General features: G+C 35.5%; 1 protein-coding gene and 2 long non-coding RNA genes across 3 annotated transcripts in view; 1 reads left to right on the plus strand and 2 right to left on the minus strand.

The window, feature by feature from the left end:
- The window catches only part of LOC105391488 (inactive dipeptidyl peptidase 10), a 134,949-nt gene extending 125,664 nt beyond the window's left edge, over positions 1-9,285 (minus strand). The window contains exons 1-2 of the mRNA XM_048628367.1: positions 7,589-9,285; positions 6,382-6,742 (exon numbers count right to left, since the gene is read on the minus strand). Coding sequence (XP_048484324.1) covers positions 6,382-6,639 — 258 coding nt within the window. The 5' untranslated portion in view covers positions 6,640-6,742; positions 7,589-9,285. The remainder of the gene's footprint in view (positions 1-6,381; positions 6,743-7,588) is intronic.
- LOC119691622 lies at positions 1,102-2,608 on the minus strand. Its single transcript, XR_007267469.1, has 3 exons — positions 2,481-2,608; positions 1,586-2,103; positions 1,102-1,228 (listed from the first exon to the last, which is right to left on the minus strand). It is a non-coding gene; the product is annotated as an uncharacterized LOC119691622 (long non-coding RNA).
- Positions 3,095-3,709, plus strand: LOC125490123. Its single transcript, XR_007267470.1, has 2 exons — positions 3,095-3,297; positions 3,572-3,709. It is a non-coding gene; the product is annotated as an uncharacterized LOC125490123 (long non-coding RNA).
- Positions 9,286-15,434: the final 6,149 nt, after the last annotated feature.

Raw genomic sequence — 15,434 nt, forward strand, 5'->3', positions numbered from 1 at the left:
GAAGAAAATTGCTCTAACCGATCAGCATCGTCGAAACAGAGTGCGTTTTGTGACTGACTATTTTAAACTTTGATTGGTGCAACAATGTGGTGATATTTAGTGATAAAAAGTTCTTTAAGTCAGACAAGGATGGACGTAAGATATTATGGCGAAAAAGTGGTGAAAATTATAGTTATTGGGGTTAGCTCAGTAATTTTTATTTTTCCATTTGTATAAAATTTTAGTTATTTTGTTAAATACTTATCATTATTTACAATTATGGGTAAGCAAATGTGTTAATGATGTTATTGTTACTGAGGTTAGAATAAGTTATCTTATTTCTAGCTAATTAACATGTTGATTCATATAACTAATAACTTGCCTATTTACTTTAGTAAAACAGCCAGTCCATCCTTTTCTGATGTTTATTATGATTTTAAACTGCTAATTGAAAATTTTCCTTATTAATATAAACAACAACTATGTTTTAAAACGAAAAACAACAAAAACGTAACATCCCTAATGTTTATGTTACGGCAAGAATAAATTTGGTAATTTTAACACTTAATAACTTGTTTCATTTACTTTCTGTGTTGCTTTTATTCGTATATACTACAATACTATTATTAACCATCTTAAAAAATTAATTAAATCTATAAAAAAAACAAAAAAGGAATATTGTAAGTTCAGTGGGATTTGAACCACCATACCAATTAATGTAAGTCTTGTATCATACCAACTGAGCCATTCAATCAATTACAATGCCTTACAAAATTTTGCTTCATATAATAAAAACAATGAATCATTGTCACTGACACAACTACATGCTTACAATATCTGTGTGTGGGTTGCCCAGAACTAAATAATTACGTCGACGTCGCCGACACACACATACACTACCTACGTTAGTGTGCCCTGCCAACCATTTAACGTTGCCGTGTGTACCTATAGTGCTGTAATATTGCTTGCGGTGACTTTCAGGTACTGCGTAGTATATTTTACGGGGTTTCTGAGTACAAATTTAACGGATATAATACATTCATACAAATATTTTTATTTATTTAATACTTTTTATTCATTAAAAAGGGTGGACTTAATGCTATAATCATTTTCTGCCAGTCCATTTAAACTGTCTTTCAAAATATATAATATACGGAAGTGGTCATTAACTGAGTAATAATAATGTTGTTACACAAATGTGATCGCGATAACTTTCATGATAAGCGGCCGCTGCCAAAGACGCCACCATCTGAAAAGATCATCACTTTTGTCACAAATTAAATATAAATAATTATTTAAATAGGAACATTATTATTGCTACTACTTAAGTGTGATGTGATGAGTAGTTCCAATGTGACACTGAATGTTGCGTTTACCTTGATGATACAATCTTGGCTCTAATAAAATTATACTTAGCAATGTTTAATGCTGCCGATAACTATGGTGTTAATGACAATTGAGAGCATTTTGTTATTTTTGTGAAAAGTGGGCGCGATTCATTGAATCTTAGGCAAAAATGGAATTTAAAATTTATTTTGAATACGTAGCTAAACCATCACTTATTATTACAAACAATGTAGGTAGGTATTGTAGACATGTCACTTACAGCTAAGGCGGTGATGACAAGGGCTGCTAGCGGCATGGTGGACATGGCTGCAGTGACACGTTGCACTCACTACAAGCCTTATTAAAAGCGGTGTTCAGTTTGTTTATGCTGAGGTGGGTAATTATAGTCGGTAAACTTAATAATTAAGTTTGTTTTTTGAGAAACGCTGCATCGTTCATAGCAAAAGAAAAACACATATTAGGTACGTAGATAAGTTATCCAAATAATTGGCTTAAGATAAACGTCCATCTATCGGTATCGTACAAAACTGAAACGGCAAAAAATACATGAAAAAATACATTGTTATAAATATTTTTATTTATTTATTTATTTTTTATTGAACAAATGTAAAAATTGGTGTACAAAGGGTGGACTTAATGCTGTAAGCATATTCTACCAGTCCATTCATACTCTTTCAAAATATTTTTTCAAGGAAGAGGCCATTAACCGATTATTGCTACACAAAAATGGTTGCGATAACTTTCATGATAAGCGGCACCTGCCAAAGACGCCACCATCTGAAAAAAACATCACTTTTGTAACAAATTAAATAATTACACTCGCGAGAAGTGAAAAAGTTCCACTCACACAAAGCTGACACCAGTCCTATTGGAACTTTGGCGTGGACAACATACTTAAATATTTTTGAATAGCGAAACTATCACTTGAACTAACCTAACCTAACCAAGTTAAAAACTCCCACATTCAACACTAACTAAAGACATTTTGAACTGCCGATTTTCATGAAACGACCCTAAAATAACAAACCGAAAATCGTTTCAACCGTGTAGGAGCTACGCTCCCACAGACAGGATACACCCACACAAACTTATAACAGCCGTCTTTTTTTCGTGGGTTTCAATAAATAAATAATATTTATAGGCAGGTAACTTACAGCTAAGGTGGCGATGACGAAGGCCGTAGCTGGCGACATGTTGGAGCGCGGGGCTGCAGTGACACCGGCACTCACTACCAGCCTATTAATAGCCATAGTTAGTTTGTTTATGCTACTGGATAATTATAGTCGGTAAACTATGCATCGTAAATAGCAAAAGAAAAGAAGAAAAAAAACATTGCGTAGATAAGTAAGGGCTGATTTTTCAATAGTCAGATAAAAGTTATCTGAGGAATAATTCTTATGCTGTCGCGACTGAATGTTTGTGTTAGACAGTGACAGGAACAATTATATTCCTCGGATATAATTTATCTGGCTATTGAAAAATCAGCCCTTTCAAATATAATTGGCTAATCCGTATAATATAGTAAGTATGTACTGTGATACGAGTACGTAAAGTTGGACATTATAGTCGTGTAAGCTAGTGTTGTATGCCTGCTGTAAGAAAATAATAATTTCCTAGCCCCTTTTCAGTTTTCTTAAGAAAATATAACAGATAATGATTGTCTTGGTTTGATAGTGACCTTATAAAACTCCACCATGTATTTAACCGATTATTCGAATAATTAAAAAAATAAATAACATAAAACATTTTTACACAGTGGTGTATCTGCATGAAGTAAGTAATATGTTTTCTTCTTTGCTAATACAGATGCAACAGTCAACAAACGTAACTATTAAGTTTACCGACTGTACGAGGCAGAGCATAAACAAACTAACCAGCGCTATTAATAGGCTGGTAGTAAGTGCCGGTGTCACTGCAGCCCCGCGCTCCAACATGTCGCCAGCTACGGCCTTTGTCATCGCCACCTTAGCTGTAAGTTACATACTTACAACCTAAATTATATATTTTTTTTTGTGTTTTTTCAAAATTAGGTATGTATACGGTACACCTAATTAAAATGAAAAATATAAATGCAGTCAGTCAATGGCATTAATTAAATGAAATTCATGAAATTTTTGTGCAAATGAACTAAACTGTTTAAATCTTGCTTCGAACTTAGTAGGTAACGTACTAGGTAACAAAAACCATACTAGGTAATGTTTTCCTATTTATTTATTTTTCTTCATAAAAGTGATATTCTTTACAGTTGTTGGCGGCTGTGGCGGCTGTCACTAATCATGAGAGTAACCGCAAATACTTTGTCGTTGGATGATTGAGGATTAGGTTATCTTTAAAAGCTACTTTGACAGATACTATAAATAAAAATAATATGTATTTATATGACCTGTAAAATGCGTTTGTGCCAAAACCTGACAGTTCAATACATGGTATAAAGGCCATGACGTTAGTTGCAATATGACTACACGACTAAGCATGTGGCGCAATAGTATTTTACGGGGCTTATAGTTTTATTTACATCTTCCTTTATTTCCCTAACCTATTATTATAGGGTCTATATATTTGTAGGGTCGGCTTTATCCGTCATGTCACGCCATTTTTCCCTATCCCCTGTCTTCCTTCACTTCTCACTCTGACATATTTTATATTTCGCCATCCAGCGAATTCTTTCGCGGGCTGACTCTCTCATGCTCTCCTTCAGTATATGAGAATAATTGGTTTAAATAAAATGGATATAAACGTGAATTATTTCGGAATTACCAAGAGAAAACCGTGGTAATACTAGGGCTTTGATTATACATAGGTATTATAATAACGCAGAATCTTCATTCTGCTGGTGCTGGGCACAATCCTGCTAGGATTATGCAGTATCTTTAAATTTGTTTTTTTATGTGTTAATTATTACCTCTAATTCAATAATAAATAATAATGAAAATTACGCTTACATTATTTTTGTGTGAATGACTAATTTGTTTAAGTTTTTCTTCCAACCTTCAAGTTTTTTTGCATCGTGTGCCTATGTCCCTCGACTATAGAGATAGACTCTAGACTACACAGATAGTAACAATAATACATTTGTAACATGTATGCATATAGTTATAGACTGTAATATAAATACCTACCTAGATACCTACAACTGCCTACTTTCATCACATCAGACAAAAATAATAACAAAAATAGGCATATTTCCTATTAAATCATTATTTATAACTACCTATATTTAAAAAATAAATAAAATATTCATCTTTCCAGATGTTGGCGGCTGTGGCAGCTATCACTAGTAGCCGCAAATACTTTTTCATTTGTTTGTCTGGATGATTGAGGATTAGGTTATCTTTAAAAGCTATTTTGTCAGATACTATAAATAAAAATATGAATTTATATGTCATTTTTCTGCGTTTATGTTTGTAGTTATAAGCCCCGTAAAATGCCATTGTGCCAGGACCTGACATTTCGTCACAGGCAATGAAGGTCATAGCGTAAATTGCATTTAAATATGACTACTCGTGACTAAGCATCAGTTGCAACAGTATTTTATGGGTCTTATAGTGTAGTTTAATTTCTTTAGATCTTCCTTTATTTTCATAGCCTTATCCTTATTTTGGGTCGGCCATTTTTTCCTATCCTCTGTCATATCTTCATTCACATCACACTCTGACATATTTTCTATTTCGTTTTCCAGTCAATTCTGTCTCGACCTACCTATTTTTCTTATGTTTTCCTTTAGTGTATAAGTATAATTGGTTTAATAAAATTTATATAAAAGTAATTTTTCACGGGAAAACTGCTGGACCAATTTATGAAATTGACATAATAGTAAACTAATGACCCATGATTAACACAATGGCTAGAATAGAATAGAATACAATAAAATATTGCTTTATTGAACACCACATAAATCAGACATACAAAAAAACATACTTATAGACTAGAACTAAAGTACAATAGGCGGCCTTCTCGCTGAGAGCGATCTCTTACAGAACACAATGGCTACTATTAATTTTATCCCGTAGTTCCCAAGAAAAAACATTTTAAGGCGAGGCGAGGTTCGTGTTAAATACTAGAGGTAGTTTTTATTGGTATGATTGTATGATTGAATACTCCAAGCGTAGAATGTTGTCAGCAGCTGACAGGCAGCTTTCGGGAAGCTTACTGATAAAGCAGCCCAATTGTATGTCATACAACATGCATGTCATGTACTTACAGAAAAATCAATAGGAAATAACCTAATTATTATTGGCAAAATACTTTTTGAACCTTCAATGCTTGCCAAACTATAAAAATAACTATCTCAAACAATGAGTTTAATTTACAATTGTTTGTCAAGATCAAAATATAAAGTTGGGCGCACATTTGCAGCATTTCCGTGTATCATACACGCTTATCTCCGTGGTATGCTCTTCGGGATGCATATCGCTAGTTTAGATGTAGGTAATATTTAAGACGGTGTAACGAATAAGATCTCGACTTTCATACGAGCGTTCAAAACCTGGGCCTCAAGTCTGCTAATGAATGTCGGCTCAATGCTGTGTCGTCTGAATGGTTTTCCGACTTTAGGTATCTGTTTTCTCTTGGTTAGTGAGTCCCAGTAGTGAAATATGAAACACTTAACACTTGTTACTGTTTATTAAAGTTAGTTCTTTAAAAAAGATGCAATAAATGTTTCCTAAAACGCAGATAATGAATACCTACAGTGCGAAACCCATGCTGCCGACACACAACTGTGCCGCCATTCTTTAGCAGACTTGGGGCCCTGGCATGTAAAAAACCAATGAATTCTACAAAAATAAGGGATTTAAAAACAAATTAGGTTTCTGTTTGTATAACATATTACCTATGGATAACGGTGTGGATTTTACACCTATTTTACTTCTTAGTAACAAGAATTTGTATAACATAGGTACCTACCTACCTAAATGTGTAGTCATTATTTTGATATCCCACATAAATAAATAAAAATTAAAAACACAATATAAAATTTATGCAAAAAGCGTTGGCGGTGGAGTGGCCAATGTAATTTTTATACTGCCAGTACATTCGCTAGTTCCCGTTTCTTACCTCCGGGTTGACGGTGGTCGGCATGACGATCTTCTTCTGGGTCGGCTGCAACGCCACGGTCTCGTCTCTGATGATGACCTGCTGCTCGCCCAACAGCTTCTTCCTGCACTCCTGGAGCTGAAGGCTCTCCACCTCCTTCCGAGATAGCACCGACTCTGAAGACACGTGCTTCGAACTCACTGACGTTTTTGTCGATAGCTTGAGACTGTCGACTGAGGCTGTCACTTTGGAACTCTCCCGCCCGTTTGACGACGCCATTTTGGAGGTTAACGTTTTTTGGTGTTGGTGTGCCGCAAGGCGGTTTACTAGGTCCGTTGGTGTTTGTTTTAGTTATCAAATTAAAGTTTTTAACTCTGTATTTCTGTACAAATAAAATATGATTATGAGATAAATTAGGTAAGTAAATACCTACTTAAAAGTTCGATCCTATCTAATAGTTTTAATGTGCTAATTTCAGATGAATATTCATTCGATTCTAATCTATTTTTAGAGTAAACTAAATAGATTGCCTACGCAAAGAGAGTTTTATATCAAGTTAAGTTTCGCGTAATCAAACTGCCCACTCAATGATTTTGTTTATTTTTCCAAAAACCCACACTCTGAGCGAAGAAGAGAGGTATGTTTTACATTTAAACAGTTTCTGAGATTCGTTTTGGGTTAGTTTATTTAAATCAGATACATTTATCAATCGTATACCAATAAGAATAATCCACATTACTATTTCTAGCATTATAAGACTGGTTTATTGGTAGATGTTAAATTAATTAGCTTAGCAATCAGGCTTTTTGATTCAATTACGAGTATTACTACTTTTATGACTCATAATATGACTATAAAACCTAAATACTTGCAGGAGAAATAACTATACCTAACTTTTACCAACATAATAAAATGTGTAGATGGATGGGTATCTTTCAATAAAAATCGCTTAGGTATATTATCGCAACAGAAATAAAATCATGGTAAAAATCTAACACCTACAAATTAAATAACAGGAAAATAGAATGGTTCTTTGTGTTTCTGTTATTTTAATTTTCATAAGTCTTAAATAGACTAAGTAGGTACCTACTTACCTAACCTCGAACATCCTTAATTTTAAATTAAGTACCTACTTATTTAGTAAACTTTTCAGACGACCTAAGTTCTAATATGTTTTTTTATAAATAATAGGAAGGTATAAAATTTCTAGAATTGCATTTTTACAAACCACTTTTCCACCACAAGTTCACATCAAATACCTAACTAGCTATCAGTATTATAAGAAACACTAACGATCGCCTATATTCATAATCACGACGTTCACTAATTTAACAACACATTTACAACTGCACCTAGACTACGCAAAACGTCTACACTTTAACACTACACTCAGAATAATCACTACAAAAGAGTTCGAATATGTTTTCGAATATTTTGTTTTTAAATCCGGGTCCGAGCCAGCCAGTGCGCGCGTCGCGGGCGGCGGGCGGCGCCACACTACCCCGCCAGTACCGAGAGCAAAAAGGGATGCCAACTTAAGTGCGAAAATGGACGGAAAGATTTTCAGCGTGTTCGAAATTTAAAAAAGGCCCTTCGCGAAGAGGCGGTTGCTGATTGGCGCCTCATTGGCTCAAGTTTAAGCGTCTGGAAAATACTTGGAACTGCTTTCTTTGTTTCAGTTTTTTTTTCTGTTTCGTCAAAGTTTATTGATTGCCGTGGTTTTTGACGGCCGAACGATTTATTCAATTAATTATATGCCTCGTTTGTTTTTATAGAATGGTTTGGAAAGTAATCGATTTTTATTAAATCGTTATAAGTTGGTTGAATTTCCCAGAATAAATAATCGATAACAAACTTCGTTCTGTGAGCACTTAAACTGGACATCAAAGGAGGGAAATTAAATTACGTACCATTTATGTGGAGTTGTTTCAGTGGTGAACTAGTAAACTTACCTGAAAGAAATAGAAAATTGCATGAAATATGTATAACATCCACCGATTGTCTTATATTCAGAACTTTTTATATAGGTAGGTACAGTCTGGGGGAAAGAAACCTGACCCCACTCAGAGTGTCAATGCTAGCTGAGAGGGGTCATCATTGCATAATGGGGGGTAACACAATAACAATTTTCCTATGTATTTAAACTAATAATAATAATAATTGTGGCAATTATATTATAATGTTTGATCTGGGATAAAATATACAGAATGTTTCAAAAGTCATTGAGTAAGCTACCCTTTATAAATCCATCTTAAGAATCAAATGGACGGTGATAAAAATACAAGGTGTTAAAAAGGGTTGTAGTGAGTCGTAAGAGGGTTACTCAGGGGATCATTCTGATTTAGGTACTCTATTTTTAGTGGAAATAAAAACTTTCACCCGTGGCAAAAAGTTACGTGACCAACAGAGTTTCTATGGAGAATCAAATTATCTACCACTTTTGCAACAACCGAAGGTCCCGGGTTCGATTCCCGGCTGGGGCAGATATTTGTTTAAACACAGAGATTTGTTCTCGAGTCTTGGATGAGCCCGTAAAATTGCAATAGGCCTGCCCCTATTACATTGGGACTAACATAACTGGCAAGTGGGTGCAGCAATGCACCTCTGCCTACCCCGCAAGAGAGTACTTTAGTACAAGGTGTGAGTGTTTGTATGTGTGTGTGTGTGTGTTTTTGCAACAATCTGTAGCGGCAAAATCTGTTGGGTCATTAATAATTATTCAACCTGTCATTATTCAACCTTTCCTCTCCTAGAAATACCTTCCTACTTATATGGAAATGATTAACTATTGAAAACCCTTCTCAACATAAACCCCTAGCTTAATTTAGATATTCAGAGAAGGATTTAATTGGTTTCACTTTAAAATCAATTAAAATATTTACGTGACTGTATTTTGAAATAATGTATCGTAAGATAAATAGTTTTTTTCTATCGTGTCGGTGACAAATACAAGCTATCCTAACTAATATTATAAATGCGAAAGTAACTGTGTCTGTCTGTCTGTCTGTCTGTTACTCTTTCACGCCAAAAGTACTGAACGGATTTGAATGATATTTGGTATACATATGGTCTAGACCCTGAGATAGAACATAGGCTACTTTTTATCCCGGAATTCCCTCGGGAAAACTTTTTAAGGCGAAGCGAAGCTCGCGGGAACAGATAGTCTTCTCTAAGATTTGTCACAGTGGTGAAGGGATTGACTAGTCAGATAAGCGTTACACACTGACTGACCAGGTTGCGCTGGAGGATGAGGCTCCCAGCACCTCAATAGTTCTTAAAGTCTTTCCTTCCAGTAGTTTCCTCTCTCTTAAACGGACTTCATGAACTGCCAGGCCTGAGGTCGTTGCACTCTGGCAGTTACAGGTAACCTGGAGTAATTCTTCGTGATTGGATCTTTAGTCGGCGATATGGTTCGCAACCTATCACGTGAGTACAAATGTGCTGCGAAAAGTGGGTGGCTCGCTTGTGAACCACCTCTGACTACCTCTTCGGGGATTACAGTCGTTGAGTGCATATGTATGTATGTATGTGGATTTTTAGTATAAACTAGAAACCTCGTCTTTATATTCTGCTTTTAGGTGATTCTGTGTGCGGCTATTCTATTCTATTCTATTCTCTGTGGGGGTGTAAGTACCTGCACTTGGCTCTCTCGAGTGGAACCTTTGTGCATATCCCCAAGGTCTAAACTGCCTTCCTAAGCTTGGACCATTTCCCACCACGCTGGTCCACTGCGGGTTGGTGGGTTCACATATCTAGATGTGCTAAATCTAGATTATGCAGGTTTCCTCACGATGTTTTCCTTCACCGTAAGAGCGATGGTATACATTGTACTTAAGTTAAAAGAACTCATTGGTACGGTGGCCTGCGCCTAAAAGTATTCAGGCGGAGTTTTTAAAATAGCGATCTCAAGCGCACATGCTGCTCAAGCACATCCACATAAACACCACTGCTACACACATCACACACAAAACGTCCCCGGATTTATAACAGATGTAGCTGGTCCCTTCATCATCAGGGAGCTATTTTAAAAACTCCGCCTGTATACTTTTAGGCGCAGGCCACCGTACATGTCAGGCGCTTACCCGACTGAGCTACCACCGCCCTGTGTGTGGATAAATTAATAGGTTTTCTAGAAAAGACTCTCTTTCTATTCGAAGAACAGATTCCGTAAAATATTAGTTATTTGTTGGCTTCGTTAAGTCTAGACATAGATACCTAATATACTTTTATGTGATCGGATGACACCTACACACAGTCTTCACTGAAGTTATAGATGTAGGTACATAACTAATCTAGTAAATAATATTAAGGGCCTGTTTCAAAATGTCTGGTATCATTATCATCAGCTATCTATGGGATAAAAGACATGCTCTCACTCTCTGTTAATATGTTTTAGACATTGTGAAACAGACCCTGTGACTTTTTTTGCTACATTTTGGAATTGGTTGACGGACTTGACAGTATTAACCAAGGACTTGTATTAACATATTATTAGGTGCGTAGTTGTGTTGTTGTTGTTCCAGCAAAACTGCTGTCGGTCCGGCGCGACCACGCACACAGCCTCACTCGCAGGGATGTCAGCGATTCATATTACTAGTAGGTACTAGTCTGTGACGCGACGCGCCTCTAGGGGTGTGAATCGAATGGTTTTTATCCTCGACTATAATTAAATTAAATTGCGTTGACTTAGATTTTTTTAAAATTAGATATCAATTATTAGTAAGTACGTAGGTATATATTAATATTATTTTCTTCAAGTGTCTTGTATTTTTCTTCTAAACTAAAAATTAAAGAATTGCAGCTTTTTTATCCATTTTGGAGACAAAAATAATATGTGGAGACATAAAAAGATAGGCATAAGGTCATGACATTTATGCCCAATTGCCCAACCTATTATTGCACATATTTATTTTCTGTAAGTAAGTAATAAAACTGATATTTGTGTTGTCAGAGTGTTCAGTAAATACTATTCTCGGTGGTAAAATAATATGATTCATGATCATGATACTCGAGAAAACCTCTGTCGAGTCGAAACGCATCACATCACTAGTGTCTGCCATTTTATCATCATATTCGCGACACAAGTATTTTACTCGGATCTTTATTAATAACTGCCATTTTATTATTATTATGTGGAAATAGGCACTTATTTATTACTAGCATTTCCCGCGATTTTTTGTTGCAAACCCGGATCAACTTGGTATGCAATTTATTAAGGGTGGGTTGCACCATTTAACTTTAACTATTACAGACGTCAAATCTCTTGAAGATTGATCTGTCTCGTCTAGAGATTTGACGTTTGTTATAGTTAAAGTTAAATGGTGCAACCCACCCTATATATATTAATTAATTTATAATGCAATTTGGTAAATTTCCTCAAAATTAGTTCAGTGTTTTTTTTCTTTTTATACATAGGAAAAATGAAAAAGTTGCGGATTGCATCAAAACAACTAGTTAGTTTTTATAGTTTTCTTTTTATAACGGACGTTTTACCTTAAGACACGTTAAAATAATAACAAAATGTTTCAAGCAAACCTCTGCTACTTATTCTTCAGTAAGTCTTATCTCGTAAATACAGAAACTCATATCTTCATTTGTACTTCACTTTATTAAACATTTAGGTAAGTAAGTATTTCTTAGAAAGTTTGTAAGTAAGTATGTCTGTATCAAGTGGAAAAGTCTTAGCAAAATTGTTTATAATATTTGTTAAAATAAAATCAGAGTGGCACACAGCATTGGGTATGCGTTATGGAGACTTTGGAAATTGTTAGGGAAAAGTTTTACAAGAATAACTCAGCTCATAATCATGATTCTACAAAATTTAAAATTATGTGAACATTGTGCTACTTATATATATGTCGCAGGAATCTGGTTTAATCTCCTGTTTGATTGAACCACTAGCCCGTTCATTGGATGGCGCTATTCAGTTGTATGACTAAAGGACAACTCGTCAAGTCGTTGATTGTAACGTTCGACGTCATGACTGAACGTAATTCAGCGGAGTCGTTGAATGGGATATAGTATAGCAACTTTGTAATGTCTGGTTAGGGTGAACATGAACAGACAAGAGTCAACAAAAAGACTATGTTATAAAGCTCTTATCTCACAAATTATCTAAACAATTACAATAAACTTACCTTTATATTGTTGTATATAATTATCCAGTTACGCCACAATTTTTTCTTTGAAACTATCAGCCCGCGGCGTAATTATAGGTAAATCCATGTTGTCACACTATTTTAACACAAATAACGCACTTTAAAGCTAATTTATTTGCAAAAAACTAACAATATAGGTGCTTTTGTATCAGCTGTTAGCTGTTAGACGCCATATTTGTTTTGTTCACCACCTGACTGATTTTAAGTCAGCTAACTGGTTGGACGTTTTGTGACGCTTTAACGCAATCAACGTTTGGCCTAGTCATACAACTAAGCAGCGTCATCCAATGAACGGGCTAGCGGTTCAATCAAACAGGAGATTAAACCAGATGCCTGCGACATATACATGTATACTTACCGTGTCCTTTACCTATAGGCTAAAAAAGGATCTAAGTACCTATTTTATGACTGTTACTGTAAAAAACCGTTTCATAGCGTCATCTTCTATCCGTCTTGTAGGTTTTACAGGCCTGAACAAACACGTAGGTACTCAAACTTCAGCATATACAAGACATTGTAATTGTAACTTAAATACATTGTAACTTGTAACAATTATAATAATTCTAGCTGAACGATATACTTGTAAGTATACTCTTCGATGGTAAACGTGCTACATAGCTGGAGCACAATCAGTAGCAGATGCCACAGAATGGATGGACGCTGCGTGACTCAGCAGGAATACCTGTGCAGACTGTCCGCGTAGGTCATAGACTATTTATTTACTTTAGCGCAAGAATTCGGAGATCTTCTTCTTGCAATGATTTCAAAAGGCTAGTAATATGCTACGCTAGTTATATGCTACGCTAGTAATATATAAGTCAATGTCTTCTTGTCATTATAACTAATTTTGATTCAGGGAATTCCACGGGATATCTTTTTAGCCAATACCCAATAAAATATTAATTATATATAGGTTTACCCGGGAGGATTCCGGGATAAAAGTGAGTCCACGGCCCAGGGTGTGTTTGTTCATGCCAAATTCCAAAAAAATTGGACCAGGCGTTTTCCCGTGAAAAAGTAACAAACATCCATCTATGATTACAAAGTTTCAAGTTTGTAATAAAATTATAAACAGGATTTCTAAATTGATAGATTGAATAATTTATACCAGTCCAGAAACACGTGAATGAATACCCACTCAATTTACACAGTATTCTATAGAAGCGAAGTCCTAATTAATATTCGCCCTTCGTAACTTTTGCAGATAAAACCGAATTTTGAGCCGAGTCCTTAGAAATTGAAGATTTATAGCTACAAATACTTCTCGTCTGAATTTTCGATAAATTTTCCCCGAGGGGAGGAGCGCGCGTCACGTCCTGCGAAGCCTTTATTTGGCAATCAGCTGAGGTTACAGGATTTTTTGTACTATTTGAACGAATTTAAGGGTTCATAAATATGCACTTTTTGAAGAGTTTGCTGTGGTCCCTATCTAATTCAGCCACCAATAGAGTAACCTAACCACCGTTAAAAATTCCTGACATTCAACAGTCACATAACTAATTAACAGCTAAGCCTATAAACATTACCTATGACCATTTTCCACCATGTATAGTATGTTTTATTGAGGTCAGTTGAGGATTGCACGTGTCATTCTCTCTCGGCAGCTGTTGACAGCTTGAGCCTGTTTTATAAACAAGCCTACATAACGTATTGTAAATTTATTTTTAGCTATAGTTATAGTTTAAATAAACCAAAATAAAATGTTAAACTACCATACACACACACATATCAAGAAACGCCTTAAGTTATGGACGGTTGAACCGATTATGATAGTAAGTAATAAGTACCTAACTTACAAAATATCTTTAAAATAACGTTTCGATCAAAAAATAATAATAAATTGCTAGCTTTGTGGTTTTTGCGAGATTCTTCAAGTAAACAATTAAGACTAACGAACCTTCGTTATAGCGGGATCACGGCAAGATAGGGATTTCATGCTAAACCATGGTGATTGATTATATCCATCAAAAGAAAAGGCTATTACCAGTTTTTCCTGTTCCTAAAGTTTTTCCTTTTACACAAATGCCATCTGTTTGCCTTTGTTGGTGTTGCTGCCATCTAGTGGTTTCAGCGCGAACTACTTCAAAATCAACTGAAACAAAGTGTTGAACCAGGGATGAAAACCAGAAACTCTTACTGTATTACTCAGTTCCACTACCCGCCGCAAGGTGGCTCTGTCTGGTTTTCTGGTATTCAGTCATAGTTAAAGCACTTTAACCACCCACAAGGTGGCGCTGTATACACGAAAAAACAACAAACTATTTTCAAATGATGTGAGTAAGAAAATACTATAAAATAAAAAGTTATACATATAATCATGGTAATACAAAAGCTATTAATTAAACACCTACACATTTTACCGTGGTCAAACTCAACAACTGCAATTGTTAATTATTTCGCCAATAAACAAAATGTCCAGGCCATTTCCATAAAATGGCCATTAGCCATTTATCCATCTTATCCTGTTTACAGGTGAGCCCTGTGCGGTAGCCTCCGAGAGATTTATGTCCAGTGTGGACATTGCCTAATGGAAAAAGTTTAATCGAATCTCTAAGGGCGTGTTCACATGTTAATGAGTAGTGTAAAGTGCTTATGAAAGTTGTGTTCAGTTTTTATCTTACATTAGGTATATGGGAGTTATGGGGTTGAATTACCTAATCATGATATTCGACGACTGAATGGTGTAGTGGTTAGTGACCCTGACTGCTATGCCGAAGGTCCCGGGTTCGATTCCCGGCTGGGGCAGATATTTGTTTAAAGACAGATATTTGTACTCGGGTCTTGGGTGTTGACATTTATGTTTAGTATCTATCTATCTATGTATTTGTGTAGATATATCAGCTGTCTGACACCCATAACACAGGTTCTGCTTATCTTGGGGTCGGATGGCCGTGTGTGAGATGTCCCCACATATTT

Source organism: Plutella xylostella, chromosome 20 (assembly GCF_932276165.1).
Source record: "Plutella xylostella chromosome 20, ilPluXylo3.1, whole genome shotgun sequence".
Taxonomy (NCBI): domain Eukaryota; kingdom Metazoa; phylum Arthropoda; class Insecta; order Lepidoptera; family Plutellidae; genus Plutella; species Plutella xylostella.